The following is an 18,706-nucleotide window of genomic DNA, read 5'->3' on the forward strand; positions in this document are numbered from 1 at the left end:
TACCATTGCTTACGTGATCTCAATAATCTCTAGAATAGTATATCTAAGGATTGTCCAGATGGTTTGCCAAAAAGTGAGAATCCATACTTTGTATGGACAAACCTAGCCATAAAAAGACAAGTTATACAACATTCCTTACATGTACCCAATAAACCCTGAAATAGTATATCCATGAATTCTATAAATGGTTTATAAAAATGCGAGGACATGAATTCTATAGATGGTTTATAAAAACAAAGTTTACATCATCCCTTACCTATGCCCAGTGAACTTTACAATAACATATCTATGAAATTTGTAGATGATTTACATATTATTAAAAAAAAAAAAAAAAAAATAGCAAACCAAAAAAGAGATATGACTATCTATTTGTAATGGTTAGAGTCATCGATATGTGGATTCTTAGAAGTTACAAGAAGACCATTCTTATAAATACTCTTTCGCAAGGTAGATTCTTATATGTTACAGGAAGACCATTCTTATACATACTCTTTGCCAAAAGCTAGAGACACTTTGACATCTGCAGTGAAAAGGAAGACCATTCTTATACATACTCTTTGCCAAAAGCTAGAGACACTTTGACATCTGCAGTGAAAAGTGATAGACCTGGTTGCATACATAAAAGTAGACCAGACAGTTTTCCATTAGAAGTGATTAGCAGTTTTCCATTAGAAGTGACTGGTAACAGTGTAGTTTACTGAGTTAACAAATTTGCTCGGAAAATAATGGAATTTCTGGTATGATTTTTCCTAAAATCCAGTGAAAAGAATTGGGAAATCTAAGTTAAGTTGTCAAATTTCAAGCTTTTGGGTGCCAAAGGGTTTTTGATGGTGTTGAATCCATTTCCACCATGAAACATTCCTATAATCAGAATTTTTTGGCTTAAAAAATGCTAAATTCCAGAGAAAAATAATTTTTAAGACAAATTTGTGACCTCTATAGACAACGCCACTAGTAACTCTTTTTTTGAAAGAATATGTGCAAAGAATTAAAAAACAAAAAAAACAAAGTTTGTACTACAACATGTACATCAAGCCCTTGTTTTTCCAAGCCTAAGAGTGTATCAAAATAAAAGTTTAAAATAATGAATAAGCTAACAGAGAAAGTAGGTATGATTTGTACAAGGCCATGATTTTTTACTAACAAGCCTAAGAGTGTATCAAAATAAAAGTTTAAAATAATGAATAAGCTAACAGAGAAAGTAGGTATGATTTGTACAAGGCCATGATGTATGATTTGTACAAGGCCATGATTTTTTACTGCAGCTATAAGCCTAAGAGTGTCAAAATAAAAGTTTAAAATAGTGAATAAGCTAACAGAGAAAAGGTGTGATTTGTACAAGGCCATGATTTTTTTACTGCAGCTATGTAGGCATTGTAGCTAACTAGTAAATAAATATATAAAATACAATGTAGTCTAACTTGGCTACAATTTCACCTGGAAAACAATGGAAATTTCAGTAAATTTTAGAAAGAAATCCAGATTCCAGCTCTCAAGTTTCAGAATTTCAAGGTACAACTTTTAGAATTTCAAGATTTTAGGTGCACCGGGAGTTCTTGATGATACTGAATCTATTTCCACCAATAAAAAAAATCCAACACTGCCAAGATTGAATTTTTTGAAAAAAAAATCACCAGATTCCTGCAAAAATTTCGCCGTCAATTCATAATTCTCAGTAGACGATGCCAACATATAAAATGTAGAATTAAATGAACCCACATTGTCGCCTCAGTAGACAATGCCTAACATATAAAATGTGGAATTAAAGGAACCCACATTCAACCAGAGGCTTCGTCTTTAGAATCTCGACAAACGCGCCCGTGAATGAAAATGGCAAAACACAATAAATAAACATAAATGTGGAATTAAATTCATCCACAAACTTGATCAACCCACATTCAACCACAGAGGCTTCGTCTTTAAAATCTCGACAAACACATCTGTGAATGAACCTGGCAAAACACAATCACAATGAGAATATGGAACACCTTCATCCATGTTCACAGTATGCAACTGTCCAATGAAACTCTTATCTTGCAATGATTCTCATCGCTGAAGGCGGATTTGTTCTCCGCGTAGACCTCCCCATCACGATTCTCTTTCACCAGGCAGCTTCTAGAGGAAGACGTGAAAAATGCAGTTCAAGGATGCAGCGAATAATGATATGCAATGATAAAAGATATTAACAATGTCCAATTAATGCAAATCGAGTTCTAATTTAATAATTTTTTACCAGACAATTCAATGGGCTTAGTTTGTCACATCAACAGTTGGAACAAATCCCAAGATATAATAATCTCATTTCAAATATTGTGAAAACATTTCTCTATTTTCAGGGAGTGCCTAACAATACAACATCTTTGAATTCACAAAATATCAAGTTTTCGATAGAGGCTTGTTTTGAAGAAACTACAAACACTTGTTTCCACTGGTGGGCAGCACTCCGCTAGACTATCTCCATCTTAGTACCTGTTTTGAATCACACTCATTAACTGGCATGACTGGTTTTATTAATTACAAACAATAGCATGGATCTTCAGCTAACCTGTTAAAAATGTCATTAAGGTAACCGCACAGTTATTAGTCAGAACAGGCATTAGGTAGATGAAACAATTTATTGACAAGGATGCTTGTCTACTCTATAGTTGAGCTGCGGCAGGGACAGCTAGAGTGACTGCAACCCTGTAGAACCAAAATGGTAAATGTAGTATTAGGCATGAAATAATTGCCATACTTTTAATTGCTTTTATATCGGAACAATTACAAAACTGTTCAATGTCCTCAATGTTTACAAAATTCTTTCCTCACTCCGGGTGTAGTCACACCACAGTTTAATGAAAATCTCTCCGCCAGCACAGAGATATTAAATTATTAAATTATGCACTATTCAATTGCTAATTGAAAAGAAAAGAGTACCGCGGAGCACAGAACACTTAACCAAGTCTCATGTGATTATAACTTGCCACTTTGCCCCAAAACTTGCTCTTCCTTTCTGATAAAATCCTCACCACTCAAGAAGCCTTTTAGAAGTCCATACCACCCATGGGCGGCATGCCACCGCCCATAGCTGGGCCTGGTCTGTCATCCTTTGGAAGTTCGACAACCACTGCCTCTGTTGTAGTCAGCAGTGAAGACACACTGCAGAAAAAGCAAAAGGTTATAACGCGCACCTTGGATGATTAGTGTGCAGAAAAAAAAACAATTTCAGTAATAGTCGTTAACGAATATAGCATTCAAAGACAAAAATATTACCTCGCCGCATCCACCAATGCAGTCCTGATAACTTTCAACGGATCGATTATGCCAGCCTTTACCATGTCCACATATTCACCTGATGAGGCACGCAAGAAATAACATGGTCCACAAACTCTAAGAAAGGAAGACAAATACCAATAAATCACGAACTTAGTGAACTAATACACCTAGAAATTATCTAAGAAAATGGCCGAAGCAAATATTTAAGCGCACCTTTGGCAGCATCATAGCCATTCACGAACTTAGTGAAATAATACAACTAGAAATTATCTAAGAAAATGGCCGAAGCAAATATTTAAGCGCACCTTTGGCAGCATCATAGCCATAATCAAAATTTTCTTGTTCCAATAATTTGCCGACTACAACAGCACCCTCAACACCAGCATTGCTAGCAATCGTATGCACAGGTGTCTTCAAAAGTTGAGCAATGATGAAAGTCAGACAACATTCGTGAAAGCCCAATTCCAATGCCTAACTGGAAAACTTACAAACTAAAATACCGAATAAGGTTATACCTTCAATGCATTCTGGATTATTTGGACTCCAATCTTCTGGTCAAAATTTGCTGACTGTAGTTTGTCAAGCTCCCGTGCCGCATAAAGAAGAGCAACACCACCACCTGGGAGGCACCTTACCGTAAGCAACGAGATCTAAAAGCTACAATTCCTCGACAACAGAAAAACACTAGAACTTCCCAAGTCCAACGACGGCCCAGATTAGTTCACCTGGCAGAATGCCCTCCTCTACTGCTGCCTTGGTTGCATTCAAGGCATCAGTGACTCGATCTTTCTTCTCCCCTACTTCAAGTTCACTGGCTCCACCAATCTGCCGGAATAAATGACAATTATAAAACATTAAAAAGCAGACACCTACTTTAACGTTTGTTAAACATTAGATGCATTCCCAAGCATTGGAGCTGATAACACACCTTGAGAACAGCAACTCCTCCTGACAGCCTCGCTAACCTCTCTTGAAGCTTTTCCTTGTCATAGTCTGACGTACTTGCTTCAATACTAGAGCGGATCTGTAACCAAAATTATTTCAGCCCAGTCAGTTATCCCCATAGATCACAGAACGTCTCTATTTGTTATTAGACATGACAAATTTTCCAAGAAAAAGCATGTATAGTCTGACAAAACTATTTCTTCATTCCCCCGAACACACCTGCTCACATCTTTCTTCAAGACCCTTTTTGTCACCGCCGCCATCAAGAATGATTGAATCGTCCTTTGAGATAGTCACCTATCAAAAATTGACAAATTCTTATTATTGCCAAACGAAAATTATGAATGACATTGTGGCAGTAACAATAATGCAGAACATAAATATTATACATGATGGCATGAAAACAATGCATAATGTAACATATCTTCTATATTTGTCAACCTTCTTTGCAGATCCGAGCATCTCAATTTGGACTTTCTCAAGCTTCATGCCAAGATCTTCTGTTATCACCTGCATAGAGGCCCTGCCTATCAAGATTTTTTGAACTTATTCACAGAATGAAATCAACAACCCTCCAAATATTTAGTATGTAGCATGCCATTTACATCTCGCCAAAATTAAAAATTAAAATTAATAGTCCAAGACAGAAAAGAGAAGTGAAAGGGTGCAGATATAAAACCCAACCTGACCCCCAGTGAGTGCAGCAAGATCCTGCAAGTTATTTTTCCTGTTATCTCCAAAGCCAGGGGCCTTAACAGCACAGACCTGTCTCAGACAGTAAAATTATAACCTTTAAATGAATAAACCAAGAAGTTATAATTGGACATTAAAATGATGTCTACTTGACATTATTTGAAAAACCATCCATTACGGCAAAAACAACAAAATCAGAAAACTAAAGAAACAGCAACCACTTCTGACCTTCACCCCAGCACGAAGCTTGTTTAAAATCAAAGTTGCCAATGCTTCACTTTCTACATCCTCCGCAACTATTAAAAGGGGCTTTTGCCTCTGTTAAAAAAAGTGTAAGAGATGCTACGTCATTCTCTAACAACAGTTTAAGAAAAGCAACTACCAAATAAGTTGATAGAGGCCTTGGAAAACCTCAAAAACCTACATCAACAAACTTGAATGTAAGCTATATAACAGATGGCAAGAATTTGCAATAACTACTTACCTCCACTGCTAGCTCCATCACTCGAACCACTGCTTGCAAGCTAGATATTTTCTTTTCATGTATCAAAATGAGAGGATTTTCCAATTCCTGCTCCAATTAACAGAGAATCAAACAATAGAAAGGTTAATACAATAAAATAACTCTGTCAATTAGCAACAAAGTAAACTGCCGCAAGCATAAAAGATTTCCAATTAAGGTATTTCAAATATTGGTATAACTGTTCAAAAAAAATATTAGCCTCCCCTCACCAAATACTTGTGAGGGTACAGCAAAAGTATAGTAATTAATTACAAACCTGTCTCCATAATACACAAATTCTACATATATATGCTAACTTTATTGCATTTACCACAGATGATACAAGGTATTTAGCGTGTCATTGCTTGTAAAGGTAGTTGTATAGGAATATGATGGATACCATATAGATGTAAATCAGAAGTATATCAAATTAATCCAGCAGGAAATCCCCCAATAGAACTGTAATCATTTTAATTGAATTTAATTTTAATTTAACTACAAACTCCATTAATGGCTAAGGATGGCCAATAGAGCTGCAAGAACTAAAACTACAGTAACCAGATTGTAGATCAGATAATTGAAGTGCCTGAAACGTGTCAAATTAACAAAACTTGACAAAACAAATGAGCTGAACTAAACTATGCCTTACAAGAAAAAAAGAGAAAGCAAACAAGAGATGATCTAGAGGCTCATTTTATTGCATTTGACACAAATAATACAACAGGCTCACTTTGTTGCATTTACCACAAATAATACAAGGCATTTAGCATGTCATTGCTTGTAAAGATGCACTTGTAAAAGATTACAACAGATGCCACAGTTGTAAATCAGAAAAGTAAATCACTAAAGGCCAAATATGGCCAATAGGACTGCAAAAAATGGAACTAAAGACTGAGAGACCAGATCGTAGAGCATACAATGAAAGTGCGTAAAACATCTCAAATAAAGAAAAGTCGAGAAAACAAACAAGATGAACTAAAGCACACATTACAAGAAAAGTAGAGAAAGCAAACACGATAAACTAGGGCAATGAACTAGGGCACGGCAAGTTTTACAAGAAATAAAATTATGCACAAAAAAAACACAAATCAGTAAAAAGGAGTGGCAACCGAAGGAGGGTGCCAAGACAGAAGTCCAAGAACAGTAAAAGCCCACAAAACTAGTACCACTCTGTAGCTCTCTTAACATCCAAGCTAAGTCACATGACACAAGGACACGAGACACGGAGGACACGTAAATACGAGTATTCAACACGAGACACAGCGACCCTGGAAACAGGACACGAGGGACACATTTTATATATATATATATATATTGAAAAATACTGAAATATAGTGCTTGATCCATATAGATATGAATCATGATGATATCTATTTAGTATTTAGTATACACTATTTAGTATTTAGTATTTAGTGATTTACTAGTTAGTTTATTAATTTACTACATCAATGATGTTCACAGTTCAATGTTCATTGTTCATGTTATAATTTTTGTTATTAACTTCAAACAAGTTTGATCATGTTCAAACTTCACATAAGGTAGTTTATGTAAATTTATATGTGTTCAAACTTCATTTTTGACCAGAGCGTTAATCGAGCTTTCCCTCCCTTTAGACCTCGAAGGTGTAGTGAGCAATGAGCCCATGATAGGGAGTTGGTAGGCTATAACACACGCTCTCTACATGGTCACTCATGTATAATTAAGTTAAGTTTCGTAGGCTATAACACAACTTACAAGAAATTTAAGTGCTCCAAACTCTCAGCAAAGCATGTGAACGCTCGTCTCCTACATCTCCAGGTCCAGGTTGATGTGAAGTTGAGAGCATTGCGCTCGAATCTGATGGAATTCCTCACACTGCACAACAAATTGGATTCCAGTGACAAGCAAACTCAACTTCGGTGGTGAACAATGACAAAAAACCCCAAAACTAAACCATGTTGCAGGTTTTAATTGTCACTTTTCATGGGACATGTGTCCTAAGAACCAAAAACGTTGGGGCATGTTTTCAACATGTCCAAAATACGTGTCTTGATTGGAGGACACGAAGAAAAACGTTTTCGACACATTTTCGGGCAGTTTTCGTATCCGACACGTGAAATACGGGACACAAGACCCTGAGGGAGGTGTCCTGTGACTTAGCATCCAAGGCCAGAAATCCACACTGCCCAACTGATCTCATAGTGGAACCTAACTGCTCTGCATCTCCTATTAGAGGTTATTATACCACATAGCAAAAAACTACATGGGAGATTACCTAAAAAATGCATTAACAGGTTTCTAACTAATCCTCTGAACTTCTCGTGCTACACAATTCTATATTCCTAAGAAAGAGATTGGTGCTTATATAATCAGCTCCCTTAACATCCAAGACCAGAAGTCCACACTCCCCAACTGATCTCATGGTGAAACCTAGCTGTGTTTATCTTCTCAGATTAGAGGTATTATACCACATAGCAAGACAAATTTATGGGAGATAACCTCAAAAAATGCCTTACAGGTTTCCAACTAATTCCATGAACTTATTGTGCTACAGAATTGTATATTGCTAATAAAGAGATTGGTGCTTATATAATCAGCACAATTACTGAAAGGACAGGTAAAATGAAACGTTCCAGTACCTATACATTTTAGGCATCTAACTTGATATAGAGACTTTGTTCAAAGTTCAAACATATATAACAGATTCCTCTGCAATTTCGTAGGCCATGTTCAGAAGGCTTAGGCATGAGGAAAAACACAATCTGAAGCCCAAAAGAAACATGCCCAACAATAGCAAACAAAGAGAACAAAGCACAACAATATGAACCATAACATCAAAATCAAATTTGTACTTACACATTTCTGAGTCTTTTGATTTGTAATGAAATATGGCGAAATATAACCCCTGTCAAGCTTCATTCCCTCCACCACATCTAACTCATTATACAATGTTTTCCCATCCTGCATAGAAGGGTAATTAAAAAGTAATCAACAAATTTTATTGATTACAGATGTTACACATAAAGCAAGAACAGTTCGGCATGTAGAGAAAATCAACTCACCGCAACAGTTATGACTCCCTCTTTGCCAACTTTTTCCATTGCTCTGGCAATTAATTCACCTATCTCCCTTTCACCATTTGCTGAGATAGTCCCTACCTGCATCCAAACAGCACACAATGCAAAGAATTTATCGAGCTTCTTTCAAGCCAAGATGGTTACAACTAAACAAAGATCAAGGTAAATCCATTATTCCCAGTAGTATGAGCACATGGATAGAGAAAAATACTGAAGAAAATCTATTGAAAGTTAACAGAATTTGAGGTAGGGCCTGAAATCCATCAGGTTTGACAAAACAAGACCAGAATAAGACGCATGCAGCCACAGGAGGGGAGGATAGATACTCAGATAGGTATTACTGTAAAAACAACATGAAAATCACCTCGGAGACAACTCAGCAGCCTCAGAAAGACAGCAATATATAATACTGGCCCATTCAAATAAAAGGCTGTCACAAAGAGAAAAGGTGGACAATTTACAGCATAATGAAAACTTGATAGGAAAGTGGTAGGGAGAAATCAAATATCAACAAACCTGCGCAATTTCCTCAGATGTGCTTATCATTCGTGCCCTGCTTTTCAAATGAGTCACAACAGAATCAACTGCCATGTTGATACCACGCCTTAAGTCCATTGCATTCATACCAGCTGCTACTGATTTACAGCCCTCTGTAAATATTGCCCGAGTGAGTATAGTTGCACATGTTGTACCTGCCACACAAAAAATATGATTTAGAAATAGAAAGCATAGTATATGCATTGATATGGCCATAACTCAATTAAGGGCCTGGTCAAGGCTTCTCATCACACAGCAGCTTATCCTAGGGGACAGCAGCTGTAGGTTTCTATAAGCAGTATTTCCCTAAAAGAAAGAAATAAATAAATACATGATACTCAAAACTACATAACACAATATCCTAATGACCGATCGTCATTTTCCAAAACATACAAAGAGTACTAATAAATTAGGCCCATAAGAAAAAGCAACATTACCATCTCCAGCAACATCATTAGTTGCATTGGCCACTTGCTTAACGAGACTAGCACCCACATTCTTTACTCTGTCTTTGAACTCAATACTTTTTGCTACAGTGACACCATCCTTCGTGACCTTTGGAGCTCCAAAACTTTGTTCGATGACAACATTGCGACCCTGTGGAGAATGAGAAAAAATAACTATAACAGCTTAAAAATCAAGAAAAGTATGAAATGGAATGTACTGCAAGCATTGGTGGGTAATGTGGCAATAAACATGAAAACACAAACAAACAATAGTATTAGATATCCAAACTGCCTAAGCATATGAAAAATAAAGTCTTTAAGCAACAAATAAAGGTGTACCTTTGGTCCCATTGTCACCTTCACTGCATCTGCAAGTTGTTCAATACCTTGCAGCATTGCTGACCGTGCATCAACTCCAAATCGGATCTCTTTTGCAGCATAATTTCTGCTCCAACCGAATCTGCTAGCAGTCTAACACATTACAAATAACCAATGCTATTAGATTGCAAGAATAAATATTCATGTTATTTTCCATTGCAAACTGTAGTTACTTCCAATGATCATACTAAATAAAGCCATGGTGGTGTGCGACAAAGTCTCATAAGATCAAGAGGCAAGGAAGCGTAACTCTACTACATCCAGTGACTGACAATTCATATAATCCATAACCAAGCCTACAAGATGATGAGTTTGTTCTTAATGAGATTGTCATTATAGCAATCTATAACCTTATGACAACACCATGAATATAGAATAATGAAGCAACTATAACAAACATCCTGCTGTGTCCATCCTGGAGCAACACTAGTATACGTAAAACTACTCCAAAATAAAGCTATTGTGTGGCACACAATACTTGGTATCAAGACCCAGGTTAAACTAAGTTCTTTCAGTCAAGACTCAAGAGGTAATGTTCTACCACATCCAGTGACTAATAATTCATATAATCCATAAGCAAGCCAAAATCGAGGATGTGCTTGTTCTTAAAGGGGTTGCTATTGTAGCAAGGTATAACCTTATGATAACAGAATGAATAAAATAATGAACAAGCCACAACAAACACCCTGCTGTGTCCATCCTGGAGCAACACTAGTATGAGTAGAACTCCTACAAAACGCAGTTGTTGTGTGGTACATGATAATTGGTATAAAGATCCAGGTTAAACTAAGCTCTTTCAGTGAAGATTAAGATGAATCAGTCACCCTCTTTCTCCTGTCCAGTTCAGATCAATACTCGATAGTGTTAGGACAGTTGCATTTTCAAAAAATAGATTGGAGCTCGGGTAATTTAGAACTAGTTCAATTGTCTATATATTATTACTTAAAGAATACTATGTAACTACACTTCTACAATGGCAACTACTCAATTTTATGTCTTAACCCTTTGATAATATAAGCAAAATGAGCATTGTTGCTCTCTTATTTTTCATGAAATGCCAAATCTTTCACGATGGCATTAAAGCCCAGCATTTATGGCATTCAGAAGCTGATCTCAGCTGACATGACAGACTAGGATGCATTGCACCAAGACAATGAACTAAATGTTACTCATTTGTGTCATCAATTTTACCTTAAGCAGCCACATATCAACAATGGCAAGGCATTTTTATAATATTACAAATAAAAATTTTAAGATTGGAGAATGATCAAGGATACCAAGAATAAGATTCAAAGAGGATTTCAGATATTTAGCCATGGAACACATGGAGATTAAAAGATAACATAGAGACCAATGGGGCAATGAAGGAGAAGCCCTTCAATAGTGTGATTAATTCACGCCTTCTCCATCTACACGACATGAACTGGAATCTCTAAACTAAGCAGGGACACATTTACAGGTAAAGCCCTCACTCAAAATCAACCAGACAGATGATCCCTTAAGGAACACATGGGCAGGCTCAACTAAAAAGAAACAGGGTTCCTCAAAACCATGAATTTCAAGAGTGAAGGTAAATCAGGAGACCTGGAGCCAGTTCAAAGAGGTATCCAGATAATAAGCCATGCAACAGAAGGAAAGGATAAAAGAACACAAAGACCATTGGGCAAGATCAAGGAGAAGCATCTTGAGGCAATGTCAATAGAGACCTTTTTTGTCTACGCAACAAGATCTGGATTTCTTTAGCTTGGAAGGTGACATGTTTATAGGCTAAGGCCATCACTTCAGGTCAATCATACTTGAGCCTAGAAGACCACTGTAGAACATGTGGACATGGTATATCAACAACGAATAAAACTTGTTGAATCCTTGGATTTTTTACTGGACTCTATCTCAAAAACTAGCACCCCCCCACTCCCCCATGAGGAGATAAACGCAAGGACCAACCAATAAAGACCACTACTCAAAAATGGCATCATGATTTTGGTAAAAGGGGCCCAAAAATGGCATCATTTTTTTCATAACAGGGATCGAAACCATTGCCTATCTAGTACCTTGAGATGGGACTACAAAAACATGATGACAAGGCCACATTTTTGGGCAAAAAGCATCAAAAGCATTTCCCATTTCCTGCCTAGTAGTATTTCTCCAAAACCAACTCGTGTTTCTTGAGAAACATGACTTCATTTCTCAAAGAAAAAAGGCAAAAAAACCATCAATAAGTCAAAATAAAAAAATGCCAATGAATTTAAACTTCAGTCTTAAATATAAAATGAAAAACCTATCCTAGAGGGTAGCTCTGTAGCTGCAAACAAAGGTAATTTGGCCTTCGGTACCACCTCGTTAGTTCATCTTACAACCATCACGTGGAGCTGATGGGAGGTTGGGAGCATACTCTCACTTATAGCAGCATTGCAGAGAAAGAGGATAGCATATAGAGGGGTCAAAGCAACACCATGCATGAGCTACAATGAGACTTCTCATTGTTATTTTCTTTCTTTTTCTTCATTTTACGTTTCTTCTTGGCTGTGGTTACAACTTCAAATTTTATACTCAAAAAGGCAAGAATTCTCAATTATCCTAAACTCTTTATAATTTATTCATTTCACAATTTAGACTCTCAATTATCTTTATGGTTTCACTATCTAATGATATGATTACAAATTTGGCATTTGGATGGCATGTTTCTCACACTGACATGGTAACATTTTCACTAAAAGGAAAGTTCACAAGATGGTATGATGACACTTTTAGCATTTGGATGGCATGATTCTCACACTGAAGTAGTAGCATTTTCACTAAAAGGAAAGTTCACAAGAGGTTGTAGTAGACTATATAATTAAAATAGCCTAATGGATTGGACATATTAACGTGATTGGGTTTGTTTAGGGGGTTGTTTGGTCATTGTGTTATATATGGCTAAATATGTGTTAAACCAATTAATATATATGATTAAAGTGGTCTATTCAATGTCATGTGTATCTAATTAAAGTTATATGTACTTATATGTGTGTGTCAAAGTAGCTAGCATCAAGGGTTAGTTCAATTAATTAAACCATCTGCCCAAGGCATGTTGTTGTTGAGGACATCATAGGTCACAAGTTCAAATCTGATCAAGTCCCCTAGCATTACCAGTCACTCAATTAAGCCACCTTCCATTTGAATATTCCTGTGAGGTTTTCATCGGAAAAAAACATCTCAAAGTAGTTATATCATATATGTATGTGTGTGTGTCTTGGGGGATGTGGTTATCTAAACTATGCACTTACATCTATGTTACCAGAAACGGGAAACAAAACAAGAAACGAGAACAAGACGAGAAACGGAATATAGAAGTTTCGCATTCAAGAAACGAGGAGAGAGAAAAAATTTTAAAAATATATATAAAGAAAACATAAAACAAAACATTCATTTACATAGCAAAACATTCATTTACATAGAGTAATAATCCCATTTATGATTTACCCATAATGGATTAGTGTGTATGGCCAGACCCCAGGCCGAATATATGACCCTGCTCCAATGCTAGGGAGATACAACAGTGGACCCTTATGACCTGCTCCAATGCAGGGAGATATAACACTGGACCCTTATAGCCTGCTCCAAATTGGTAACTTCTAACATTACATAGAGTAATAATCCCATTTATGATTTACCCATAATGGATTAGTGTGTATGGCCAGACCCCGGGCCGAATATATGACCCTACTCCAATGCTAGGGAGATACAACAGTGGACCCTTATGACCTGCTCCAATGCAGGGAGATATAACACTGGACCCTTATAGCCTGCTCCAAATTGGTAACTTCTAACATTAAAAATCTTTGTGGGATTGATGTTGGGTGTAGAGTTTGGCTTGATTTATGTTATTTACGTTATAAAAACTATAGCTTCATCAGAAAAATGGGAGATAATGGAAAATACATTAAATGTAATGGGAAATGCCACAAATCCCGATTGTAAATAAGCTTTGGTCCAAATTGGCAATTGAAGCGACATTTGCAATGAACTTTCAATTGAATTGTAGATTCCTTGTCTGGGAATATTAGTGTAATTGCTCAGATTGTTGTTATACATTCTTTGTGCATTGTTGAAGATACACACCCCAAACCACCTCCCAAACAGGTAATGAAAGATAAATTCTGAGCGCTGACCATGAAGACGAGAACGGACATAGAAAACGGCATTTTCTGTCCCGTTCCGTTTCTTGTGCGTTTTTTCCCAGAAACCCTCACTACCGTCCCATTTCTGGTAACATAGACTTACATGTGTATTGCCTTATCCATTTGCAAAAAAAAATGCTTATATATTAAAAAACATTACTTTCAGAACTTTCCAATATGTATTTCGTGTATCATACTTTCACAATTTTGCATTTCTCATTCCTTGTACAATTTGGACTTCCGTATTCCAAGTTTTGTTGAAAGCAACAATATGCTTCGCTAAAGCTGAAGTCTTGCTATTCCTGGCTAAGTTTTATTGAGAATAATATATTTTAGTCAAGATGTACTAGCATAGATCCATATTACATCTTAAACTCCAATCTATTAAGTACCACGAGGGATCTATGACCTGCATCAAGCATACCATTTCCCAAAAAACTTTGAGACCAGAAAATCTGAGTTTTTTTAATATATATTGTGATGCATTTATATACAAAGAAAGCATGCAGAATGCCAACTTAGTTGTGAAATATGTTAAAGCGTGGATATTTGTGCTACTTGTAGATGATACTACATTATTATGAAGTTAAAAATGACATCCAAGTACATTGATGGTTAATCATTCATCAAACATCTAGCAATTATTAAACAAGCATACAAATTTTTAAACCATATAAGAGGAAGTAGACCATTATGGAATGAAATCAGTTATCCGCTAATTATCAACATGACCAAATAGTTATGTTTACAAAATGGGCCATCTGCATAAGTTATAGAATGATAGTTTCACTAACGTATGAAGACCAAAAAGTCTAAAACACTAAACTTAGCTAGCTGCTATAGAATATAGTCTATGACATCTAAGTAGTGGAAAAGGAGAAGCACGCATTCTAATTTCTATTTCCTTTTCCTTCCTCTTTGCACCACTATCATTGTCGCATGATCCTCCATGTGGTGGTAGTGGAGCCAAAGCTGGAAGCAAACAAAAATGGAACTAAATATGAAGTCGCTACTAGCACAACTAGAGTCTTGGTCAGGGAAACATTGCAGTGGATTAGGGTGGCATCTCAACACAATCATAATCATTAAGAGCATTCTCTAATTACTTCAACACCAATACTCGATACTCCAAATTATCCTCTACTAAATTGTTGTCCCTAGTCTCAAATGTTTTATCCATCTTTGACTCCTGACAATATCCATACAATAATTGCAAGTTGTAATGCACAAAAACCAAGCTTTATGAACAATTTACCTGCAACATGCCTTTTCAAGACTATAGTTTAGATGAAACTATCGAGTCCCCAGCAGAACAAGTGTTCACTGCCTAGGAAAGCACTCTGCTTTCCTAAAGTTGCCAAACGTTGTAGTTGTGGGGTAGCGCTGCCATGCATGTTCATGACTTGAGAGAAGACAGGTTCCCCTTGATCTCTCATTGCCTGGTTGATCCAAGTGGCTCCATTACCACTGATGTAGTGGTTCAATTGTTTACATATGGCATCAAAGTCCTCATCAGGAACCAATTTGTCTAATCCTTGCATTTTACGAGCCTGAACCTTTGAGGCCTGGTGTGATTCTCTCTTCAACCAATGTGCATTATTATCTATATTGATAGTTACAGAAAACAATTTATACATCAGCAACGCTTCCCCCTCCCCCACACACAATATTGCCAATTTCGCTAGTTTTTTTTCCACCCACACACACATATATAGGCACCACTACTATATGAACACCTAACTGCAATGGTAATACTAATTACTCAGCTGTACTAATGGATGACATAAACGCTGCTATTCTTTTGTTTTCACTGTCTGTCAACACTACAAAATGAGAGTTGGATGCTTTCAGATGACGCTATTTACGTCGCCCAACTCTTGAGAAGAAGAGTTGATGTGTAACCAGTGACAATTGATATGACGATTGATAGGCCAAATACGAGGATGTTAAAACATGGAGCGGCTGGGAATGGAACCCAGTACCTGCTGCTCTCGGCCGGTAGGTTGCTCTGTTAGGCAGGCAACTCTGTTCAGAGCGTGGGTTGATGCTCCAACAGAGAATGAGATGGATTGATCGTCATGACTATTAAAAGGGGGTGCGAAGCAATAAACAAGCCACAACACCTACAGCTCCAAATATTGATATTTTGGAGAGTTGGTTCAAAATGTTGTGTAATGAAATTATCGTGGCGAAAAATCCTGAAAGTAGTAATGATGTGTGGCACATGAGTAGGTTTGCCTATGCAATGGCAAATACAGGCCATACTTGGAATTATTGATATCCACAAATAATCTCAACAATAATATAATATTAAATAACCTGGACATCTAAATACATCTAAGCATTTCTCAGAACAAAACTCTGTATTGAAACCTGGAAGATTAGATGACCTCAACTCTACTACTACTAGGACTGGATCAGATCAAGGTACCTGTATACGAGAGCTCCGCCTCCTGCATACATCCAAACAAACAATAAAACCGTCTTTAGCCAATGAATCTCTGAAGAATGAATGTTTTCATAATGCTTGGACTTATAAACTAAACCATTAAAAATAATAACCCAACGATATACAGCCTTAAACCCTGTAAGATTTAGGATTGCAGACACCGTTTTCATTGTTGAACAAATAAGAGGATCTAAAATGAGAGCTGCAGAAAGAATCGAAGCTACTAACCCGATTGTAGAAGCTACGGATGCTGCTGCTCTATACATCTTGTAGTAGATCTTCTGAAGTTGAAGATGAAGTGAAATGAAACGAAACGAATATACAGTCAGAACAGATGGGTGTGTTCTGCGATAGCTAAAACCACAATATATTGATTAAAATGGCGTGGAATATAGTTCTGTTTCCACAAGTCTCTAGAAGCCTCTACTAGGGTTTAGGGTTTTGGCTGAGTGCTTGCCTTCTCGGAAGGTTGCACTGGAAAGTTATTTAAAAAACTCGTAACTTCACTTCATCCGACGGGCAATGTCTTCTCTGAGAGCGTTGGAAATTAGAAAGGTTTTCCACTCTTGGATATGCCGAATGTAGGGGCTTCTTAAGTCACATGTGGATAATTTAACAACCACATCTATATTTTTTCGAGTATTATGAAGGCACTGATCATGCAGGGACCAAAGGTTCAAAATGTGACACAAACTTTTGTCCGTGATGTTAAAAATGTTTGGGATATTAAATTGTTTTTTTATTTTATTTTTGGCATAGTTGGGTGTAAATTTCCTCGTGTTACGATTTTAATGGGTTCCAAAGCATATGTCAGAAAACATTAAGATTATTTTTTTTTTAATACCTGGAAAAATTAGTAATTAAGTCATTTTATACTTGAGTCGAAGAGATTACATGTACGCCAAGCCAATAAGGTGGGTTTCAAATTTAGGTATCCTTTCCATATTAACTAATAAATATTTATTATATGAGTTATTTCAATAAACTAATTTTAAAAATAAATTATTATTATTATAGTGAGAAGAGTTGAGATTTTATAAGATGGAAGCATACTTTTTGAGTATGATAGAGTATTATTATAAGGGGTTAAAATGTGCTTTCGTGAGATTTGAAATTAAGTGGACTCGATAACATCTTATTATGCCAATTACTCAATCATTTACGAGACTTAAAAATATATTATTATTATTATTATTATATTAATCATAAGCAATTGGGCATCCAAAGAAATGTTTAAGTTAAAGGTAACCAATAAATGTAAGTATCAAGGGTTCACGTGTTATATGTTATTTGAGATATAGTTAGTAGTATGGTGTTGAGGATGAGAAGTGAGACATTAGAAATTGAACATGGTAAGTGATATGGTGATAAGGATGTTAAGTCAAAGGTAAATTGAGAATAAAATTATCTATAAAAGACTGAAATATTATTAATAAGAATATTACACTAAATTGTAGGTTTCTAACAAAATTATATCTATAAGGGTAAAATTCCGAAAGATTTTATTTTTGAGGGAAGATAAGAATATATTGTAAAAAAATATTAGTAATTCGGGGTTGTTTTAAAGTCCATTTTTATGAATTTAGTGCATTTTTTAGTAAAGGTAAACTTGAAATCATCTTTATCTATTATTTAAGGGTTAGGGGTTCGGAAAATCCCAAATTAATCAAGATGAAGTTTATACCTTGTTCCAAGGCTTTTTCTTATCAATCAAATCAAAAATAAAGAATTTGTTTATCATAGGTGACTGAAGCACAATCATTAATATGATGCTTTCAAAATCAATCTTATCTAATAACAAGCTTGCATCTATACTAGCTCATTTGTAGAAGGAGATTTGCAATCTCTAAAAAGCCTTGTTTTACCATGTCCCTTGAGACTGCAATCATCAAGTTGACACTTTAGCCAATGGGGTTATCGCTCTCAAAACTAGAGTGCTTAAGAAAATGAGGATTTGTTTCATGAACCATTACCAAAGTGTCATTTATATTAAGCCATGTAACATCATATTAATGCTACATATGTCACAACACAATATCCACCACAAATGAGGTGCATAGATACAAGAGGATATCTCCATCCTACTCTCACATGCTTGAACTAAATTTTGATATGTCTCTTGAACATATTGGCGATGTTTATCAAAGGTGAAGTGGGATAATGGATTTTGGTATGGGAGAAAGCATCGCTATTTGGAGTAAGGATATCCCACTAAAAAATCATATAATAAGAGTTTATTTCTACCTCTCGATGGTTTTTCTAGAATTTTGTTTTGTTGGTTATAG

General features: G+C 36.2%; 1 protein-coding gene across 3 annotated transcripts; it reads right to left on the bottom strand.

Moving 5' to 3' along the window:
* Positions 1-2,710: 2,710 nt before the first annotated feature.
* LOC149186155 (chaperonin CPN60-2, mitochondrial) lies at positions 2,711-17,010 on the bottom strand. 3 transcript variants are annotated; one of them, XM_089410918.1, is made up of 18 exons: positions 16,650-17,006; positions 16,404-16,425; positions 9,774-9,905; positions 9,426-9,585; positions 8,968-9,143; positions 8,437-8,532; positions 8,231-8,335; positions 5,378-5,464; positions 5,122-5,211; positions 4,885-4,965; positions 4,642-4,710; positions 4,420-4,497; positions 4,184-4,279; positions 3,981-4,080; positions 3,771-3,874; positions 3,561-3,666; positions 3,253-3,331; positions 2,711-3,138 (listed from the first exon to the last, which is right to left on the bottom strand). In XM_089410918.1, exons 1-18 carry the CDS (start codon positions 16,685-16,687, stop codon positions 3,024-3,026), a joined length of 1,734 nt encoding a protein of 577 aa, XP_089267044.1. In that variant the 5' UTR covers positions 16,688-17,006; the 3' UTR covers positions 2,711-3,023. The 3 variants fall into 3 exon arrangements, 2 of the variants coding, with proteins under 2 accessions (XP_089267044.1, XP_089267045.1); XR_016255685.1 differs by having other exon boundaries at positions 2,986-3,138; positions 3,469-3,666; positions 16,650-17,010; XM_089410919.1 differs by lacking the exons at positions 16,404-16,425; positions 16,650-17,006 and adding an exon at positions 15,228-15,251.
* Between the last annotated feature and the right edge of the window lie 1,696 nt (positions 17,011-18,706).

Source organism: Pinus tabuliformis, chromosome 3_1 (genome assembly GCF_031772625.1).
Source record: "Pinus tabuliformis cultivar Carrire ecotype Pingquan chromosome 3_1, CPIR1, whole genome shotgun sequence".
NCBI lineage: Eukaryota > Viridiplantae > Streptophyta > Pinopsida > Pinales > Pinaceae > Pinus > Pinus tabuliformis.